At 43.4% G+C, this 23412-nt stretch overlaps 1 protein-coding gene across 3 annotated transcripts in view; it reads right to left on the bottom strand.

Annotated features, from left to right (window-relative positions):
* Positions 1–22089, bottom strand: part of micu3a (mitochondrial calcium uptake family, member 3a) — a 168502-nt gene extending 146413 nt beyond the window's left edge. For all 3 annotated transcript variants that reach the window (XM_041190688.1, XM_041190850.1, XM_041190769.1), the window contains exon 1: positions 21774–22089. In XM_041190688.1, the coding sequence (XP_041046622.1) occupies positions 21774–22076 (303 nt within the window). In that variant the 5' untranslated portion in view covers positions 22077–22089. The remainder of the gene's footprint in view (positions 1–21773) is intronic.
* Positions 22090–23412: the final 1323 nt, after the last annotated feature.

Raw genomic sequence — 23412 nt, 5'->3', positions numbered from 1 at the left:
AAAAATGCATACATGGAATGTAGGCTTCGCTGGCTGGGCCAGCATTTATTGCCCACCCCAAGTTGCCCAGGAGAAGGTGGTGGTGAATTGCCTTCTTGAATTGCTGAAGTCCATGTGGTGCAGGTGCACCCATAGTGCTGTTAGGAAGGGAGTTCCAGGATTTTGACCCAGCAACAGTGAAGGAACAGCGATATATTTCCAAGTCAGGATGGTGAGTGACTTGGAGGGGAACTTCCTGGTGGTGGTGTTCCCATCTATTTGCCCTTCTAGACGGTAGTGGTTGTGGGTTTGGAAGGTGCTGTCTAAGGAGCTTTGGTGAATTTGTGCAGTACATCTTGTAGATGGTACACACTGCTGCTATTGTGTGTCGGTGGTGGAGGGAGTGAATGTTTGTGGCTGCTTTGTCCTGGATGGTGTCAAGCTTCTTCAGTGTGGTTGGAGCTGCACTCATCCAGGCAAGGGGGAGTATTCCTTCACAATCCTGACTTGTGCCTTGTGGATGGTGGACAGGCTTTGGGGAATCAGGAGGCAAGTTACTTGTTGCAGGATTCCTAGCCTCTGACCTGCTCTTTTAGCCACAGCATTTATATGGCTAGTCCATTTCAGTTTCTGTTCAATGGTAACCCCCAGGATGTTGATGGTGGGGAATTCAGCAATGGCAATGCCATTGAACGTCATGGGGCAATGGTTAGATTCTCTCTTGTTGGAGATGATCATTTCCTGGAACTTGTGTGGCCCAAGTGTAACTTGCCACTTGTCAGCCCAAGTCCAGGTCTTGCTGCATTTAGACATGGACTGCTTCAGTTTCTGAGTCGTCACAAATGGTGCTGAACATAGTGCAATCATCAGCGAACATCCTCACTTCTGACCTTATGATGGAAAGAAGGTCATTGATGAAGCTTCTGAAGATGGTTGGGCTGAGGACACTACCCTGAGGAACTCCTGCAGTGATGTCCTGGAGCTGAGATGACCGACCTCCAACAACCACAACCATCTCCCTTCAGAAATGGGAAAATAATTATTGTACCAGTGCAAATAGATACGTTTATAAGAGGTAAGCAGGGATTGCATAACCTGCATTTTAAACATTTTTAAAGGGACAACATCCCTCATGTTCTTAACAAAAACAGAATTACCTGGAAAAACTCAGCAGGTCTGGCAGCATCGGCGGAGAAGAAAAGAGTTGACGTTTCGAGTCCTCATGACCCTTTGACAGAACAAAGTTCTGAAAGATGGCACCTCCAATAGTGCAGTGCTCCTTCAGTACTGTACTGGAACCTCATCCCAGATTTTTGTTATTACATCCTAAAGTGGGACTTGAACCCACAACCTTCTGACTCAAAGGCGAGTGTGCTACTACTGAGTCACGACTAATACTTGAGTACCCAATGCTATATTGTGAAATGCACAAGATCTCAGGCCAACAGCAGTCAGGCAGCTTGCAAAGAGTCACAATCATGGATGAATGTGGATATTTACACAATAGAAGCATATGTACGAAATTGAATATTTGAATAGTGAGAAAAAGTGCTGAACTATAAGAAAAGAAGAAGGGAAGATATATATAGATAGAATATACCTGACAGCTAAAAACCAGTTCTGCCACTGCAAACTGATTTACTACCACACAAACATGCTGGTTCAGGAAAAGAAGCAGAGAAAAAGTGGACCTCCAGTGACATTACAGGTGGTAACAGCTGCACAGAACAGACATCAGCGCTGAGCTGCTTAATTAAAAACTAGCTGAAGTCCATTTCAAAAGCTTTTGTAGTCATTCAGCAGTTTATTGAAGTAAAATGCCCATTTCCAAGCACAAGAGGATTTGGAACATCTTCCAGGAAACAGAAATAAAAAAAGGTATAGATATTCAGCTAATCTACAATATCTATATATGCAACTAATTGATTCAATCGATTAGACATTTGATCATGATAGGCATATCTTAATATTTTACTAAAAATCTATAGTATGATCACTTTGAAGGGTTTCTGCAAAATTTAGTTGGGAAAATTTTCCTGACCTCCTCTCTTTGTATTGAACAATATCCACATCATTAAGTCATATGCAGATTAACACTTAAATAACACAAGAACATAAGAATTAGGAGTAGGCCATTTGGCCCCTCGAGCCTGCTCCGCCATTCAGTAAGATCATGGTTGATCTGGTTGTGGCCTTAACTCCACTTTCTTGTCCACCCCCATAATTGTGTATCCCTTGTCGATCAAAAATCAAACTCAAAAGTCTATCCAATTCAAAAGGTAAGCAGCTCATGTCTGTTCGATGAAGATTCACAGCATACCAACATAATAAAAAATATTCATAAGGCTCACTGGATTGTGTCCTGCACTGAATTGACAAGTTTTTTTTTACACACTATGAGACAAGTACTTTGAAGAGCCATTGAGTATGATTAAATGGCTCTTCCTGTGAGGGGGTAGCAATTTACTGGACGCTCAACTCTGCACTTTCCTAAAGGTAGTTGATAGCCTGAGGGGCTAGAACCTGAACATCTTCTTTGGTATCTATTCAACCTAGCCTGATGGACAGTTTTGCCACTGCCAAGTGTTTGACAGTTGGTGACCTTCAAGTCATTTCAAGCAATGTGCTTTTTATCGTATTTTGTCACAGTTTTTGACTAACAGTGAAAATGCCTTTTTTAAATATGCACTTGTGACTTCAATAACATTGACTTTGTCGCCAATCCCTAGTTGCTCTGAGGTACAGCGGGCTACCTTCTTTAGCTCCATAGTTTCACATTAGCATTAGATAGGAAACTTAAAAGATTTAATGCAGTGACAAACAATGATTCATGGCCAAGTCAGCAAGGTACTTGACTTTGATGAGAACATGGTGTTTATGCTATTTCTGCAACATTGTTGGTCATGTCCCTCAGAAGTAGTAGTCACAGGCTAGGAGGTGCTGCTGAAGTAAGCTTTGTGAATTAATGCAGTACATCCTATGGATCATGCACATTATAGCCACAATATATTGGTGATAGAAGGGGCAGATATGCAATTGAGTAGCAGGGGCAACGATCAAGCAGATTGTTCTGTTCCAGATGATATTGAGCTTGAAGTATTACCACAACCACATCCATCCAGGCAAGTGGTAAACATTATGGGAATATCTTCAACCAGCAGTTCAGGATTGATACCATCTTCTGAAGGACAACTAGGGATAGACAATAAATGCTGGCCTTCCCCATATCCCAAGAATGAATAAAATTCCATCACACTTCTGATAAAAACAATGTAGATGGTGGAGAGGCTTTGATGGGTCAGGATATGTATGCTCCTGTAATGCTGTTCATATGGCCAGATATACTCTGTTGTTTTTGTGGTTAGAACATATCTGGACAATCTTCCACATTGTCAGGGAGATGCCAGTGCTGTAGCTGCACTGGATCAGCCTGATTGGTGTGAAGGGAGTTGGAGATTGGGAACAAGTTAAATCTTGAGTATACTACAATTGGAACATTGTAAGGTCCCAAAGTCATTGCACTCAGTGGATTCAGACTGCCACCTGGAACGAATGCATTGGCTGGACATTAGCATCAAGAACAAGAACTTTTATTTATATACCACCTTTACTAAAATAAAACATCCCAAGGCACTTCACAGAAATTTTATAAAACAAAAATTGGACACAGCCACATAAGGCGATATTAGAGCTGATGCTCAAAAACTTGGTCAAGGAGGCAGGTTTTAAGTAATTTATTAAAGGAAAAGAGGTAGAGAGATGGAGAGATTTAGGGCAGGAATTCCAGAGCTTATGGCCTAGACAGTTGAATGCATGGCCACCAGTGAAAATCAGGTATGTCCATGAGGCTTGAATTATGTGACAACGAATCACACACTTTTACTTCAATTGTTCATACTCCAGTCACCTTCATTGCTGCTTCCCACTTTCTAAATGGACATGAGCTTTGAGGAGAATGGTATGACCAGAGTAGAAGACAAGTAAAGGGTGCAAATGAGAAACAGGGATACTAACTGTTGGAATGATTTATGTTCATGGTGGGCAGTGGGTTCAGCATTGTGTCTAAGACTTCACCTACTCAGGTTAGCTGAACTGTGCCCAGATGAGTGTGTCGTGGGCTTCTCTGGCAGCTAGGTGAGTGATTGCAGGCACCCTGGACACATTAGGCGCCTCATCCTACTCTTCCTCCTCTGAGGATGCAGAGTGGTTTTCACTTTCCTCCTTCTGCTGCTTTATGATGTACCAGGCACAGCAGACCCTTATTATTCTAGGCACCATTACTGGTACATACTAAAGTGCACCCCTCATCTCCCTCACATCAACAGGTCTGCCCAAGCACCAGAATCGCATCTTCAGCAATTCAACTGTTTGCTTAATGAGCACTCTTGAGCCCCATGGCTTCCATTGTATGTTTCCTCTGGTGTAATCAGCCACATCCTTAGAGGATAGCCCTAGTCTTCAAGGAACCATCCACTGGCTCTGCTTGGAGGTGTGAAAACCTGTAGGACTGAATGACTAGGCAGAATGAAAGCATCAAGGCTGCTTCCAGGAAATCTTGCACAATCATGCATGAAAAGCTACCGGTGGTCACATATCAGCTTATCATTAATAGAGTGAAAGCCCTTTTGATTGACAAATACTGCTGGTTGATCTAAGGGGGCCCTGATTGCATACGTGTTGCAATCTATGACTCCCAGTACCTGTGCGAATCTAGCCACTGCAGCAAATGCGAGAGCCCTTTGCGTCTGACTGGTCTCATCAGTAGCAAAATGTTGGAAATTACATGTAAAGCAGTGAAAGTACACTCTCAGAACAAGTCCTGTGAGCAAAAACCTATGCAAGGAAGCAACTGTGCTGTTTCTGTCTTTAAAGGCTTTCCAGCCTGTCAATTTCACAGAGCCATCAATTCCCTCTGTCCTTGCCTTGCTGACTTTGGTGGGTTTCACACAGGTCAGGAAACCCATGTGCTGGTTGTTAAATGCCAGAATGCTACGTTAAATTTAGAATTAACTGAATCTTAACATATTTAAATGACAGATCTGACATCCCCACAGTGGTTTCCTGTGAACTTCCAAAGACACGCTGGCTAAAAGAAGGAAGTTAGCGGGTTCATGTTGGGTTTCTGACAATTGTTTTTTGAGGATTTAATCGCTGCCCTCACCAGAACCCACCAACCAACCTTGCACATTAAAATTCTGCCCAATGAGTTCTATATAATTTATTTTTAAAAAGTTATAAAATAGTGAAATCTGCATTAAATGAACTTATTAAACCATCTACCAATCCATTCTGGAAATTACTCCAGACAGGTTTGAGAAACAACATCACATCTATCACTTAGGCACTTTATAACTTTTGCATCTCATCATTGAGTTCATAACCAATGCTTCCATTTTCTAGGTCAGCAGATACTAATAATGGTCTGCTGTTTCCATTTACACCTCCTCTGACCAGTTTTTTGTTTCATTGTCAAGTTAACAGCTTATTTTGCCTTGCACCATAATCCCTTTTATAAATCATTTCTGCCCTCCACCTTATCACCCTATCAACCCTTTTATTATTTGCTCCCACCATGACATAGCCTCACTTTTCCCCCATGGATGTTGGAAATTTGCAACAAAAACAGCAAAATGCTGGAAATACTTAACAGGTCTGGAAGCATCCGTAGCAAGAGAAACAGAGTTAAGATTTCAGCTCTAAACCTTTGATCTAACCTCCTATTGAAAGGTCACAGATCTGACATGTTAACTCTGTTTCTCTCTCCACAGATGCTGTCTGACTTGCTGAGTATTTCCAGCATTTTCTGTTTTTATTTCTGAATTAGCATCGTTGTCTTTGGATGTCAAACCTGCAGTGTCTAACTTATGAATTTAACAGTCCTTTACTTCTACTTCACCAGCCAATTTACCCAGTAATGTTAATTGCTTTGTGACAACCACTTCTAATAATAATGTAACTAAATTTATAATGCTTTCAGTCAGATTATATCTGTGAGGGTGAACAAAAGATAGATTGTAATATTATATTGCAATCCTAGAGTTTTGGCAGTTTCTAAATCAAGAAGGAATAATCTTAACAATCCGAAATATTATTATTTATTTCCTCAGGATATTAAATGACCTTGGAAGAAGTCCAATCTCTGATCTCGCCCACCTCTCCCTCCCAGGTTCCAATTGCCCTCCCCCAATCTACTCACCTTTGATATTCCTCCAATCTCTAAACATCGCACTTCCAACCCCACCCCAGTGCCACAGTCCTCCGATCTCCAACACACTCTCTGCTCCTACAGACCTCCAAACACCCAACACCCACCCCAGCCTCTGATCTCCCCATTTACCAACTTGAGATCTCCCCCTACCCACCCCATACCTTGGCCTCCAATTTCTCTCTACCCCTGCCTGTCTCACCACTACAGTCACTGATCTCCCTCAACCCTCTTCATCCCAGTCTCAGGTCTCTACCTGCCTACCCCCAGCCCCAGCCTCTGACCTCCCCCAACCTCCCTGAGCCACCAAAACCCCATACCTATCATCTGACCTCCCCATACCCCCAACCCCCACCTCCTTTACCACCACCTCAATCTGCCTGGCCACAGAAAATGTTAATCAGGTCCTGCTGTTAAATTCAGCAGGGCCGGAGGGAAACCCATTGTTCCAGGTTTCCTGACTTCAATCCAGCACCCCTTGCACCCTCACCACTTCCGAGTAATAATTTAAACCAAAGCAATACCATTTTGTAACCGAGTTAAAATACTTTTAAGATATTAAAATACAGTTTAACTCAAGAGCTTGAAGTTTCCCTGCCATTTTCGTTTTTCAAATTTTCAGTAATTTTTAAACAAAACGCTACAAATAATGTTCCTTATAAGTGGGCTGAACTCCATCATTATCTTACGTACTAACTAAAAGCAAGGTTCACCACCAATACATTGTCTCATATTACCTTGAGCCAACACCACTAAAGTTTTGCTCAGATGTTTCACATTTGGCTTTTGTGTGACAACAGGATTGACTTCCAGATAAAGAGCTCAAAGGTGTAAGGAAAACAAATGCCAAACAAGGATGTAAGCTGAGACCAATTTAATCATTTATCTATCTAAATACAACACATTAGCCTTTCAGCCCGCCAGCGACATACTCACCAAATAATACAGCAACTAATGGTAAGTGGGGGTGAAAAATGCCTCCAACAGCAAATACTGAACCACTCAATAGATACATCATTCTGCCTTAGCACTGGCACACAAACACAAAGGAACTTACCTGCATTAACAATTATATGATTCATGAACATCATATCATGATTTTTGCATCATTCTATGACTGCAACTATCACGAAAATTATTTTTATATGAAGAGGTTGTGAAGTATAAATCAACAAGGATTACAAATGATACCACAACAGTATGTATCTTGTATAGATCATACATAGCAAAAAAGCATAAACGGAAAAATGGCACAAAATTGTATTTTTGTGATCAATGCAATCCAAGCTGCTTTCAAAGTCTGTTACTGTAAATTATTTAGTGAAACAGTGGGAATAGAGACCTTGTTTGCTACAGTCTAAGTTAGATTCAGATCAACATGAACTATACTGGAATCCTAGCTGCCTATGATCACATTTTTCCAACGTCTCAGTTTGTTTCAGTAGATAGATAGCCAATTATTTTGAATCTGGTAATTTCATTTTAAAATCGACGTTCCCTCAAATGTCCAGTGCTGTGCGTGGCCCATTTGTAGATTGCAATGCGGCCATACACCTGAAAGCAACAATTATTTTTAGGCAGCCTGTTAGACTAGTGTGCTGATTGCTGCATCTTTGAGAAAACACTGTTTATAATTTTTAATGTTAATACACAAACACAGTGGCCTGGACTTTTCAGCAGAAATAATGGTGCAGCCATCAGTGTTCATCATTTTTAAACGGTATATCCGACAGCGACTTCCAACAATCATACCTGCAAAGTTAAATGCAGAAATTAAGAGGTCACTGTCCAAATTGCCCAGCTCCTCCGGAAAAATAGAAATGTAGAAAATAGGAGCAGGAGTAAATCATTCGGTTTTTCGTGTCTACTCCACCATTCAATATGGTCATGGCTGATCCTCTATCTCAATGTCATACCCCCACTCTCTCCCCATACCCCTTGACGCCTTTAGAGTATGGAAATCTATTTCCTTCTTAAATATATTCAGTGGCTTGGCCTCCGAATTCCACAAGGTCACTGAGTGAAGAAGTTTCTTCCCATCTCAGTCCTAAATGGTCTACTCAGTATCCTGAATCTGTGACCCCTTGCTCTAGACCCCCCATTCAGAGGAAGTATCATCCCTGCATCCAGTATGTCCAGCCCTATCAGAAGTTTATGGCCAGAATTTTCCCGTTGGCAATTTGGGGGCGGGGCCCGCTTGCTGACGGGAAAATGATGTAGAATGACATTGGGAGGAACCTCTGACGTCATCCCTGTCCCTTTAAATTTTTAGGAAGGCGGGTGGACAGCGAAATCAGCTGTCCGCCCGCCAACCTTTCAATGGCCTTTTAAGGCCATTGACAGGCTAACTAAGATCATTAAAAACCTGCCCATCCAACCTGAAGACTGGTGGGCAGGCCAGAAGCCCCGGCCGGCTCCTGATAATACATGAAACCCCATCCACTGGCAGGATGAGGTTTCATGTCCATTTTTAATAAGTTTAATAAAGTTTATGCCCTTTTTATTAACATGTCCCATCTCGTATGACATTTCACATGAGGGGGACATGTTAATAATATTTTTATTTTTCACGTTTTTGACACTATCACTAATCTCCCTGGGATAGCACTTAGTCTCAGGGAGCAGTGCGCTCTTTCGAAGGTGACAGACAATGCATCCACCATTTCCATGAGCCCCGCCCACCGCCTACAGTACCCTGGGGATCTATCAGATTTCAGACTCAATAGTTTTTCTGGCACTATTGTTTTAGTAATACTAATTTCCTTCAATCCCTCCTTCTCACTAGGCCTTTGGTTCCCTAGCATCTCTGGGAAGTTATTTGTGTTTTCCTCCATGAAGACAGAACTAAATTAGTTGTCTAATTGCTCTGCCATTTCCTTGCTCTCTATCATAAATTCTCCTGTTTTGAACTATAAGGGACCTACATTTATCTTCACCAGTCTTTTTCTTTTTACATACTTACAGAAGCTTTTACAATCCCCTTATATGTTTCTTGCAAGTTTACTCTCATTCTATTTTTCACCTCCTAATCAATCTCTTGGTCCTCTTTTGCTAAATTCTAAACTGCCCCCAATCCTCAGGCTTGCTACTTTTCTAGTAATTTTAGATGACTACTCTTTGGATCTAATGCTATCCTTAAATTTATTTTATTAGCCATGGTTTGACCACTTTTCCTGTTGCGTTTTTGCACCAGAAAGGAATGTATAACAACGCATACATTTGTTCCTTAAATATTAGCCATTGCCTTTCCACTGTCTTGCCTTTTAATGAAGTTCCCCAATCTATCGTGGCCAACTCGTTTCTCATACCTTCACAGTTTCTTCTGTTTAGGTTTAGGACCCTAGTTTCAGATTGGACTACTTCTCTTTCCATCCTAACGGACCACTCTGTCCTGTTATGGTCGTTCATCCCTAAAAGACCCCGCACAAGATTATTAATTAACCTTTCTCAATATCAAATTTGGGTAGCCTGTTCCCTAGTTGGTTCCTCAATGTCTAAAAAAAACCCATATGGTACACATTCCAGGAATTCATCCACCAAAGTATTATTGCTAATTTGGTTTGCCCAATCTATATGTAGATTAAAGTCACCCATGAGTACTGTAGCACCCTTGTTATGTGCATCTCTAACTTCCTGTCTAATGCCATCCCCTACCTTACCATTCCTGTTTGGGGGTGCATCATAATAACTGTCTGCATAAGGTTTGGAGGCCTATATACAACTCCCGCTAATGTTTTCCACCCCTTGTTGCGCCTTAGCTCCACCCAGGCTGATTCTACATCTAGATTTTCTAAACCAATATCCTCTCTCCCTATTGCACTGATTTCATCCTTAACTAACAACGCCATGCACTCCTTTTCCTTTTTGCCTGTCCTTCTTAAATATCAAATACCCTTGGATATTCAGTTCCCAGTCTTGGACATCCTGCAGCCATGTATTTGCAATCATATCGTACACATTTACATCTATTTGCGCTGTTAATTAGTCCACCTTATGCGAATGCTCCGTGTATTCAGATGCAGTGCCTTCACACTCATCTTTTTAAACATTTTTACAATTTTTTTTGTACTATGGCCCTATTTGCTGCTAGCCCTCGTTTCTTCTTCCTTCCACTTTTGCTATCTACTTTTCTGTTTTTCATTTCTATCTTTGTTTTCCTCGCCTGTGTCGCCCCGCTCAGGTTCCCATCCCCCTGCTACTCTAATTTAAATCCTCCCCACAGTACTAGCTCACTTTTCTTCAGATTTTTTTTTTAACTTTTTCTTTGTCTTCTTTCTCTATTAATCTCACCATTCACTCCCTCTCTCTATACCACTTTTGTACATGATTTGGCATTGAATTAGATATTCTAAGTTACACCATATGGTTCAGACTCTGCGTGTTTCAGCTAGGCTTCAATTTGATTGGTTAAAGAGACAGACCGTTGCTGCCCAGTTCACACAGGTACCAGATCCCGTGTAGAGGGTGATGCACTTCAAAAGCCCATGAAAATGATTAATTGTAGCCTGCAATGTGTCACAACTTTGAACTTCCAGAAAGACTGTCAGCCATATTAAAATCTGAGGTGTCCCTGCTCAGTCAGAACCAAAACTACAGAGCAGATCATCACACTGATGGCGGCTGCTGGTTTAAATTGAATGGCAAAAGAACTGGAAGTGACAGGAGGAAAAACATTATTTTAATACAGCGAGTGGTTAAACATCTGGAATGCACTGCCTGAGAGCGTGGTGGAGGCAAATTCAGTTGTAGCTTTCAAAAGGGTATTGGATGCCTATCTAAAGCGAAAAGCTTTGCAGGGCTATGGGGAAAAAAGCAGGGAGTGGAGCTAGCTGACTCTCTCTTGCAGAGTGCCAGCACTGGCCAAATTGCCTCCTTCTGTGCCATAAACATTCCCTCTGGCACTATCTCAGCCAGAGTCTACTTGCCAACCAATAAGCACCCTTTTCTCCTGTAGTATAAATTGTTGTGATTGTTTGAAATTTGGTATTCTTGCGTTTGTCCGATGAGTACAAGATGAAAAACGTCAGCAACGTCTCTCTTTTCAGCCATATTCATTCTCTGATTCTATATTTAATTTGCTGTATTTTTTGCCCATTCACTCAACCTGTCTATATCCCTTTGCATCCTCTTTGTAACCTCTCACACCTTACACCTAACTTAGATGAGAGAGCCGAGTGTAATGTATCCAAGTCACTAATATAGATTTTAGATAACTGAGAGGCAAATATTGATCCTTGCAGTACTTCACTGGTTATAGCCTGCCCATCCAAAAATGACCAATTTATTCCTACTCTCTGCTTCCTATCTGTTAACGAATTCTCAAACTACGTGAATATATTGCTACCAAGTCCAAGAGCCCTAAGTGTATGTAATTAAACCCATGTATGGCACTTACAAAAGCGTTTTGAAAGTTCAAGTATACTACATCCACTTTTCTACCATGCCAGTTACTACCTCATAAAACTGCAACAAATTTTTCAAGCAAAATCTATCACCTGCGGTTCAAGACCCGCTACAGGGCTGGAGCACAAAAAAAATAGGTGGACACTGGTGCAGTACTGAGTGCTGCACTGTTGGAGGGGCCGTCTTTTAGATGAGACAATAAACTGAGGCCATGTCTGCCCTCTCAGATGGATGTAAAAGATCCCAATATACTAAGGCTCAGTGTTGGAACCACTGCTTTTTTTGCTATATATAAATGATTTGGATCTTGGAATGCAGAGTAGAATTTCAAAATTTGTCGATGATATCAAACTTGGAGGAGTGGCAAACAGTGAGAATAATACGAATCACCTGCATAGACAGGCAAGCAGAGTGGGCAGACAGTGGCAGATGGAATTTAATATAGAGAAGTGTGAGGTGATGCATTTTGACAGAAGAATTAGGGAGAGGCAATATAGACTTAATGGGCTGCATTTTCTGGTTGGCGAAAGAGGGATGGGGCCTGCTCAACATGTAAAATGACACGGGATGACGTTGGGCATGCGTCCCGATGTCACCCCGCATCATTTATATTTTCAGTTCAGTAGGTGCGCAGCCGCCGAACTGTCAACAGCCACTTAAGACCTTTAAAAGAGTAATTAAGCCAATTAATGGACCTACCTGAAGAGCCCAGGCGGCCTTCAGAAAAACCATGAAACATCATCCACGGGCGGGATGAGGTGTCATGAGGTTTCATAAAATGTTGAAATAAAAGAAACTGACATGTCCCAGCTCATGTGACAGTATCACGAGGGGAGGTCAGGAATTTTTTTTTCACATCTTTAGTGACTGTTTGAAACCTGAGCCAATCTCCCCAAGGCAGCACTTTGTCTCAGGGAGCTCTGTGCGCTCTTTCGTGCACGTGCATGAAAGAGCGCACTTCAGGCTCGGGGAATTCCCCCTCCCACCCGCACAGGGAGTGGGCCTTAATTGGCCCACCCACGTAAAATGGCGGCGCTCCCCGACCAGGGGTGCTGATTGGGAACCCGCCCGCTCACGCCCACTCCTGCACAACCCCCCAGACTGTGCTCAATGGCACAGTTCTAAAGAGTGTGCAGGAACGATCTGTGGGTGCATGTGCACCCATCTTTTGAAGGTGGCAGGATGTATTGCTAGAGTGGTTAGTAAAGCATCTTGAGTTTCATAAATAGAGGCATTGAGTATAAAAGCAGGGAAGTTATGCTGAGCCTTTATAAAGCTCTGGTTACGCCCCAACTGGAGTACTACATCCAGTTTTGGTCATCACATCTTAAAAAGGTTGTAAGAGTCCTTGAGAGGGTGCAAAACAGATTTAGCAGAATAGTTCGAGAGATGAGGGTTTTTAACTACAAGGTTAGATTAGAGAAGCTGGAGTTGTTCTCCTTTACTCAAAGGAGAACGAGGGAAGCCAAAACAAAAACAGAATTACCTGGAAAAACTCAGCTGGTCTGGCAGCATCAGCGGAGAAGAAAAGAGTTGATGTCTCGAGTCCTCATGACCCTTCAACAGAACTACGTTCTGTCGAAGGGTCATGAGGACTCGAAACGTCAACTCTTTTCTTCTCCGCCGATGCTGCCAGACCAGCTGAGTTTTTCCAGGTAATTCTGTTTTTGTTTTGGATTTCCAGCATCCGCAGTTTTTTGTTTTAATTTTGAGACTGAGGGAAGATTTGATAGATGCATACAAAATTGTAACAGGTTTGGACAAGGTAAAACTGTTCCCAATGCCTGACAGGACAAGGGCTGGGGGTACAGATTTAAAGTTTTGGGCAAGAGGTGCAAGGTAGATGTGAGGAAGAACATTTTTTAGGGCAGCGAATGGTAATGGCCTGGAACTTGCTGCCCATGAGGGTGGTAGCAGTGAAAACAATCAATGATTTCAAAAGGAAATTGGATGGGCATTTGAAGGAAATTAACCTACAGGGCTCCAGAGATCGAGTGGAGGAACAAGACTGACTAGGTTGCTCCAAGGAATGTTGTAATTGATTTTATGACTCTATGGCTGTTTCAAAGAACTGCCAAGGAGATTTCAATGAGGTCGAGACTAATAGTTATCCCTCAATCAACATCATTTTCTGGCGTTCAGGGCAAGCTCCATGCCTCAGAGGATTTGGTGAATATGTCAACTATCCGTTACAGTTTTTCTTCAGAATGCCTTCTGCATTAGCATACTGTAGTGCTAATATAGAAGTTACGGCTTTCAGCCAGTTAAGACTGAAGAGTTTAACATCAGTTATGATACTGGGCGAGACCAGTAATTTTTAGGAAAGGAAGAAATCTGAAATCCCGATAGTTACAGAAAGAATGAAGCCACAAGATTTCATGGTTTAAAACAAAATAATTTTTACTCTACAAATAGCCAAATAAAGTAAACACTAAATATCATCTAAGATAACCTCCTATGCTCTAAAATGCATAATGAATATAAGTTAAACACAAATTAACAAGCAAATTCCAGTCAATTATACACTATAAATTATACATTAATGGCAGATACAACTAAGACAGATCTTATGAATTGGCATAGCAGTCCACTCAGCATATAGGTAATAAATCTCAATCATCAAGTCCTTCAAAAACCATCTTCTTCACAAATAATTTCAGCTCCTCTTCTAACATTTAACACTATCCCCAGCAGACAGCAACACACAACCAACCCAAATTCCATGGCCACAGTTTTCACCAAAAGGGGCACACATCTGAAGAACCTCCTCAGCTCTGCTTACGGTCAGGATGGCACAGATCCACCAATTTTATCTTCAAGAAACAGAAATTGCTGCAGCAACTATATCTTGGACTGTTCTCAAGCATCTGGATTTGGTCTCTGTCTTCTTCAGCAGGTTGCAGAGTTGCTGCAAGAAAGATTGAGAATAACGTTGGTGCAATGACACACCTCTATTTTGACAGGGGACAGGTCTGCGTTGGAGCTATTGCATAGTACTATTATTTCCATCTTGTTATGTTTGAGATGGATGCTGTTTATGAATTTACTTGTGCATCCATATCATTGTAGCATCTTCCAAAGGTTGATTAATCAAGTCAAAATTTTTGAGAGATTGAAAAAAGCCATGTCAAAGGGATGTTCTTCGCTCTGCACTTCTCCTGAAGTTGATGCGTTGTGAAGATCATGTTGGTTGTTCCTCTGAAAGGTCAGAAGCCATGCTGGGACTCTGGAAGGACTTCTCCTGCAATTGACAAGAGACAATTAAAAAGTAACCTAGTTAGGACTCTGCTAAGAGTTGAGAGCAATGCTGTGTCCCTTAGTTGCTACAGTTCATCTTGGCTTCTTTGTTCAAGGTTGTGATCATCATGGCATCTAAGGTCTCTTGGAATTTCTCCATTTTGCCAGAGGTTCACAAATAGGGCATGTACCTGAGGTATCATTATGTCTCCTCCATGTTTCAGCACTTATGCAGGGATACCATCAGGATCAGAAGCTTTGTTGAATCAGCTCATTTCTGATTGTAAATTGTGGGAGGTTCTCCAGCAGGTGCATGTCCACAATGGAGTTCTGATTAAGTATTTCCAAAAAGTGATCTTTACAGCAGGTGTTGATACTGTCTCTGTATCTTTAGAAATAACAATCAGTTCAATTTGTCAAACTAATTGGCATAGAAGTAAGGAACCAAAAAAGGAAGCATATATTAAAGGGAATAATAATATAACATACTAATTGGGAACAAATTTGAAGACAAATTTTAATAAATCAATAAAGACAATAACTCAATGTTCATCTATGGTTATAGAGTCAACACATTAGGCAACACAGATTAAATTCAGAAGGGATACAGTAAAGTTAAGAGGAGGTTATATTGGTCCAGATTTTGGGGTCAGCGACGACACAGAGACATACACCACTGCTGGTATTTTAAATTGCATTCCTACCTTATTCGTGGACTATGGCAGGAACTTGGATCCATGCTGCAGCTGGGAGAGCATTGGTGAGGTCGGTTGGGAGGTCTTGTGATGTGGCACAATTCCAGCCAAGCTACACCTCCTTTGATGCCACAAGTTGAAGATATGCCTCTTTAGGCCAACCTTCAGCTCAATGACAGCTAAGTGTTTTTAATCATTTAAAATGTCTTCTTTATTGAACTTTTAATTCTAGTTCCCCCACAGCTGAAGTGGTGTTTCATAGTACTACAATCTCAAGCAATGAGGTTTGATTGGCCCAGGGCAGTCTAACTTGAGTAGAGAAAGACTATCCTCATCAGTGAGGGTTCTTTCCAAGTTCAGGGCATTTATTGTTCGTAAAATGAAGCAGCTTCATGATTTATATTTGGCCTCACCTTGATACAATATTAATCAGTTCAACTTTTAGAAGACTGGAGAAATACTAGTCATGGTACATCCAGGATTACAGAAAACAGTTCATACAGCAACTGTTCACAGAATCACAGTGCAGAAGAGGCTCTTCGGCCCATTGAGTCTGCACCGACACGTGAGAAACATCTGACCTACCTACCTAATCCCATTTACCAGCACTTGACCCATAGCCTTGAATGTTATGATGTGCCAAGTGCTCATCCAGGTACTTTTTAAAAGATGTGAGGCAACCCGCCTCCACCACCCTCCCAGGCAGTGCATTCCAGACTGCCACCACCCTCTGGGCAAAAAAGGTTTTTCCCCACATCCCCCCCAAACTTCATGCCCCCTCCCTTGAACTTATGCCCCCTTGTGACTGACCCTGCAACTAAGGGGAACCGCTGCTCCCTATCCACCCTGTCCTTGCCCCTCATAATCTTGTATACCTCAGTCAGGTTGCCCCTCAGTCTTCTCTGCTCCAACCAAAACAACCCAAGTCTATCCAACCTCTCTTCATAACTTAAATGTTTCATCTCAGGCAACATCCTGGTTGATCTCCTCTGCAACCCCTCCAGTGCAATCATATCCTTCCTATAATGTGGCAACCAGAACTGCGCACAGTACTCCAGCTGTGGCCTCACCAAGGTTCTATACAGCTCCAACATGACCTCCCTACTTTTGTAACCTATGCCTCGATTGATAAAAGCAAGTGTCCCCTATGCCTTTTTCACCACCCCACTAACATGCCCCTCCGCCTTCAGAGATCTATGGACACACACACTAAGGTCCCTTTGTTCCTCAGAACTTCCTAGTGCCATGCCGTTCATTGAATACTTCCTTGTCAAATTACTGTTATGCCCTTCTGAATCACACAAACAGATACTGCATAGTAAAGGTAAACTTTTGATTGTTAAGGGTCCATAAACATGGTGTTGATCCTGAGCTTATCTGGTACAACCCTGAAATTTGTAACACCCATCCTGAGTAATGCATATAGTCTGTTCACTCAAATTGATTTGCTTTGGAAAGTAAGATAGTTCAAACTTGAATTATGAAGGGGATTGATAAATTCCATCCAGGCAATTTATTTACTGAACAAAAAATTCAAATAATTGAGGGACAAGCTAAAAATTAGGATATTAGAAATAAGAGAAATCACAACATTGTTTTTTACACAAAAGTCAATAAAGTTGTGGAATAAAGAGGTCATTAAAATGAACAGCATAAAGAGCTTTGAAAGGCAACCAGGTGTGTTTCTGGAATAAAGAAGATATTGAGCGATATGTTGAGAAGGCAGGAAAAAGGAGAGCTTTCCTGCAGTAATTAGCATTTCCTGTTCCTAAACTTTATATTTTGATATATCTGGAAACGAGCACCATCTTGACTTGGAACTATATCACCGTTCCTTCACTGTCGCTGAGTCAAAATCCTGGAACTCCCTTCCTAACAGCATTGTGGGTGTACCTACACCACATGGACTGCAGCGGTTCAAGAAGGCAGCTCACCACCACCTTCTCAAGGGCAAATATGGATGGGCAATAAATACTGGCCTAGTCTCATGAATGAATGAATAAAAAAAGAATTCACAGAGCAACACTATTAAATACAGAGACCTGTGGTTTGGATTACTTTACCAGTCTGACAAATAAGTGCTGTGTTTGGCGAACAGTTAATAAAAGTCACATTCAAAATTACTCATGATTATTTCCTTACTTTACGCTTCAAATACATTGAATATTAAACAGTTATACATTTCTATTTTGCACTGCTGCAAATAACAAGCTATTTATTCAAGTAATGAATCACTCATATGACTGAGGTTGATCCTTAGAAACACAAGTATGACCTGTCAAAACAAGATCTATAGGAGCTGTTTACAAAACCATAAAATGTCTCTCCTCTGCAGTATTACAGGATAGTGTGTAATTGATATACCTTTCACTTCTACCTATGCTGCCTGGGACTGTCCATGAAAGTCTCTGACATTAAGCTCAGTATCAGAGACTTGGGCTAGATATGCCAGACTTGCCTAGCTACTTACTCTGGAAACGTAATACAGTTTAACTCAGGGATTAACCAGTGTAACTGAACTGAGCACCAGAGCCGAACCCTTCCCCCAATCTGACCCAACTATCTCCCCACCTACCAAAAGACTCAGGACCTTTAAAAACTTGCCTTAGCATGGCAGCTAAAAAGGGGATGTGTCCTTTCTTCATTCATCTTCTTCCATGATCACCAGCCTTGCCCTGGAGAATCTGCGTAGGCCCATTTTTGCTGCAGCCAGGATCAGAAGTCCAGGCTGAAAACGCACAGTATAGTCGGGGCACAGAAAACCTCGTGGGAAGCCTAGGGCAGTTCTGATGAAGGGTCATCAACCTGAAATGTTAACTTGGTTTCTCTCCACAGATGCTGAGCATTTTCTGTTTTTATTTCAGATTTCCAACATCTACAGTATTTTGCTTTTATGTAACATGCTATATTTGTTTAGTATGCTGCCTCCTTAATTAGACACCACCATTCTGTTATGTCTCTAGATAGCACTGATAGGGTTTCCCCTCTAATGTCCAGTAGCTGCTTGCATAATATAGGGCCCTGGTCCCCATACTTAGAATCATATACTGGTTACAGCACAGAGAGGAGACTGTTCGGGCCATTGAGTCAGTGCTGGCTCTCTGCAAAAGCAATTTAGCTAGTTCCACTTCTCTATGCTTTCTCTGCACCATGTAAATGTTTCCGTTCAGATGTTTATCCAATTCCTTTTTGACAACCATAATTTAATCTTCCTCTATTATCCTTTCAGGCAGTGCATTCCAGATCATAAACACTCACTATATAAAAAAACTTTTCCTCATGTTGCTTTTGATTCTTTTGCCAATCACTTTACATCTACTTCCTCTGATTCTTGATCCTTCTGCCAATGGGAACAGCTTCTCTCTGTCTAGACCCCTCATGATTTTGAGCACCTCTATCAAATCTCATAATGTTCTTAAGGACGACAACCCCAACTTCTCCCATCTATCCATATAACTGAAGCCCCTCATCCCTGAACCACTCTCTAAAGCTTTCACATCTTTCCAAGGACTGGACACAATACTCCAGTTGAAACCTAACAAATGTTTTATAAAGTTCCATCATAACAAACTTTCTTTTGTACACTAAGTCTCTATAAAGCCTAATTAACTACTTTCACAGAATCTCAGAATCGCACAGTGCAGAAGAGGCCCTTTGGCCCATCGAATCTGCACCAACACATGAGAAACACCTGACCTACCTACCTACCTAATCCTATTTACCAGCACTTGGCCCATGGCCTTGAACGTTATGACATGCCAAATGCTCATCCAGGTACTTTTTAAAGGATGTGAGGCAATCCGCCTCCACCACCCTCCCAGGCAGTGCATTCCAGACTGTCACCACCCTCTGGACAAAAACGTTTTTCCTCACATTCCCCCTAAACCTCCTGCCCCTCACCTTGAACTTTATGTCCCTTCATGACTGATCCTTCAACTAAGGGGAACAACTGCTCCCTATCCACCCTATCCATGCCCCTCATAATCTTGTACACCTCGATCAGGTTGCTCCTCAGTCTTCTCTGCTCCAACCAAAACAACCCAAGGCTATCCAACCTCTCTTCATAACTTAAATGTTTCATCCCAGGCTACATCCTGGTGAATTTCCTCTGCATCCCCTCCAGTGCAAACACATCCTTCCTATCATGTGGCAACCAGAACTGCACACAGTACTCCAGCTGTGGCCTCACAGTTCTATACAACTCCAATATGACCTTCCTACTTTTGTAATCTATGTTTCAATTAATAAAGGCAAGTGTCCCATATGCCTTTTCCACCACCCCACTAATATGCCCCACTGCCTTCAGAGATCTATGGACACACGTGCCAAGGACCCTTTGTTCCTCAGAACTTCCTAGTATCATGCCGTTCATTGAATACTTCCTTGTCAAATTACTCCTTCCACAGTGTATCACTTCACACTTTTCAGAGTTAAATTCCATCTGCTACTAATCTGCCAATTTGACCATCCCATCTATATCTTCCTGTAGCCCAAGACTTGTCCTGCCAGCTTCAAATATTTGTTCACATATGCCCCTAGGTCTCTCTGTGCCCGCACTCCTTTTAGAACTGTACCCTTTATTTTATATTGCCTCTCATGGTTCTATCAAAAATGTATCACTTTGCACATCTATGACCCGATGAAGCTTCAATTCCCCCTGCTTATCACTATACATCTTCAAATCTTCAAGCTCTAGATCAAAAAAACTTACTGTTTAGATACTGGAAGCAGGTTTAAATATTTAAGCAGTTCATTTTTAATTTTACATAGATTTTCATACTTAATTACTTCAACCCACTACTCACCAGCCCTGAATCTTGCCTAAGCCAGTTTCCCAACCGAAACATTCAGAATTCTCCCAATCCATCTCTCTTTGAGCCTACCTTAACCTCATACCCTTCAAGAACCTGACTACATAGGTTGACATTTCTGTATTGAGGGAGTGCTGCATTGATGGAAGTGCCATTTTTTTGGATAACTAATTAAACTGAATCTGGTCTGCCTCTTTAAGTGGACAAGAGATCCTATTGCACTACTGGAAGAGCAAGGGAATCGACGTGTGGACGAAGAATAAAAAGAAACTGGGGGCAAGGACAGCTTAGAAATAGGGTGCGTCGGTGCTGCTGGAGGGAGAGGTTGAGTGTGTTCATATGGTGGCGCATGGCACTGAGTGTGGATCTCAGGATGCGATGAGAACAGCAGTCCGAGGAGCGTTGTATGTCCCGGAGATACCTGTAATCCTGGGTGCGTTTGAAACATGAGGGTTGGAACTTCAGTTGGAATCGTGCTAGTGTCCTGACCAACATTTATAATCTCAATCAGCTAACTTATGTTGATTATTTATCTTATTGTTGCTTGTAGGACCCATGTACAAATAAATTTCCACATGTTTACACAGCTTCAAAAGCAATTAATTAGCAGCACTTTGAAATTGCAAGAGAATATTAAAGGCACAAGGTTTGTCTTTTTAAAAATTATTTTTCCATGCCTTCCTCTTGACCTTCTCCACAGATCTTCATGGCTGTTTTGCTGTTTAATTAATTCCTGATTTACTACAAATTAGCCCCCACTGTCTTCTGGCACTTTATATCCCCAGCCTCTTGGTCCCTCCAATTGTGCGCTTTAGTCTTTCCCCAATTCCCATTCATAACTTACTTTCCTCACCTGTTCTTTCTTCATTCTCACCTTCTCACTCCACACCAACAATTACCTGTACAAAATTTTGCTACTTTAATTAGGCTTTTCTTGCTTAAAGTCCTACCCAACATTACTTCCATCTTATGCTCCATTGTAATTTTTTAAAAACAACATTTAATTATCAGATTCAGCGAATCATTAGATGGACAAGGAAAACAAAACAGACCAGGCAGACATACATTTTTATATATTCTCGATCACATTCATTGTTTTTATCCTTTCATCACTTCCATGATTTTGAGGCAACCCACAAATACACCTTGGTACCAGCAGGGATGCTGCTGAACACCATCTCAGGCAGTATCAACGGAGACCAATGGGGAGGGTGGCGCAGCATCTCAACAAGCAGATGTACATTTACGTACAGGGCATGCATTCTGAATTAAACAAATATTACTAAAAATATTTAGCTGTTAATATTATTCTTGTCAATCTTGCTATTTGTTTTGGGGATTTTGGCAGTTCAATTGAGGTGGGTTTGATGAGACGAGCAGCATTCATTACCAACACCAAGATACTCAGCAGTCTCGCTCCAGTGAAGCCCCGCAAACACCTACCTTGGCCTTTCCCGTGGCTTCTATAGTCGGGACACAGAGGGGAGCGGACACATCCCCGTAGAGCAGCCCGAGCCCCCTCTCCCAGCTACTCCCGCTCTCCGACTTCACACAATAATAATAATAGGAAGCCATCGCCGCTCCTCCGACACCACAAACAGCCACCAGCCAGAGGCCTCTCCCTGGCACTGGCCGAGATGCAAACACACCAGCCCGTCTCAGGCGGGGACAGCTGCTGAAAGCGGCCGCCTGTCCATGTCTGGCGCTTAGATGCTGCAGCTTCAAGAATCTCCTTAGAGCGGCCATTGCTGCCAGCGGGTCCGTTAGCAAAAGGGCTTGAGAGCTATCGCGAGAGCGACAGCGACAGCGGCAGCAGCGCGCGCGAGCCCGGGAGGGGCGGGGTTGGAGGTGGTGGTGGTGGTGATGATGTGCCGGCTCGATGTTTTGGTGGGGTGGGAACAGTGGTGTCAGTGTGCCAGCCCTGTGTTTGGGGAGGGTGGCGGTGGTGACGGTGTGCCAGCCCTGTGTTTGCGGAGGGTGGCGGTGGTGACGGTGTGCCAGCCCTGTGTTTGGGGAGGGTGGTGGTGGTGACGGAGTGCCAGCCCTGTGTTTGCGGAGGGTGGCGGTGGTGACGGTGTGCCAGCCCTGTGTTTGGGGAGGGTGGTGGTGGTGACGGAGTGCCAGCCCTGTGTTTGGGGAGGGCGGCGGTGTTGACGGTGTGCCAGCCCTGTGTTTGGGGAGGGTGGCGGTGGTGACGGTGTGCCAGCCCTGTGTTTGGGGAGGGTGGCGGTGGTGACAGTGTGCCAGCCCTGTGTTTGGGGAGGGCAGCGGTGTGCCAGCCCTGTGTTTGGGGAGGGCAGCGGTGTGCCAGCCCTGTGTTTGGGGAGGGCAGCGGTGTGCCAGCCCTGTGTTTGGGGAGGGCAGCGGTGGTGACGGTGTGCCAGCCCTGTGTTTGGGGAGGGTGGCGGTGGTGACGGTGTGCCAGCCCTGTGTTTGGGGAGGGTGGCGGTGGTGACGGTGTGTCAGCCCTGTGTTTGGGGAGGGCGGCGGTGTGCCAGCCCTGTGTTTGGGGAGGGCAGCGGTGGCGACGGTGTGCCAGCCCTGTGTTTGGGGAGGGCAGCGGTGGTGACGGTGTGCCAGCCCTGTGTTTGGGGAGGGTGGCGGTGGTGACAGTGTGCCAGCCCTGTGTTTGGGGAGGGTGGCGGTGTGCCAGCCCTGTGTTTGGGGAGGGCGGCGGTGTGCCAGCCCTGTGTTTGGGGAGGGCGGTGGTGGTGACGGTGTGCCAGCCCTGTGTTTGGGGAGGGTGGCGGTGGTGATGGTGTGCCAGCCCTGTGTTTGTGGAGGGCGGCGGTGTTGACGGTGTGCCAGCCCTGTGTTTGGGGAGGGCGGCGGTGGTGACGGTGTGCCAGCCCTGTGTTTGGGGAGGGTGGCGGTGGTGACGGTGTGCCAGCCCTGTGTTTGCGGAGGGTGGCGGTGGTGACGGTGTGCCAGCCCTGTGTTTGGGGAGGGTGGTGGTGGTGACGGAGTGCCAGCCCTGTGTTTGCGGAGGGTGGCGGTGGTGACGGTGTGCCAGCCCTGTGTTTGGGGAGGGTGGTGGTGGTGACGGAGTGCCAGCCCTGTGTTTGGGGAGGGCGGCGGTGTT

The sequence above is a fragment of the Carcharodon carcharias genome, chromosome 1 (genome assembly GCF_017639515.1).
Source record: "Carcharodon carcharias isolate sCarCar2 chromosome 1, sCarCar2.pri, whole genome shotgun sequence".
Taxonomy (NCBI): Eukaryota; Metazoa; Chordata; class Chondrichthyes; order Lamniformes; family Lamnidae; genus Carcharodon; species Carcharodon carcharias.
This window is presented reverse-complemented; position numbering and strand designations above follow the sequence as displayed.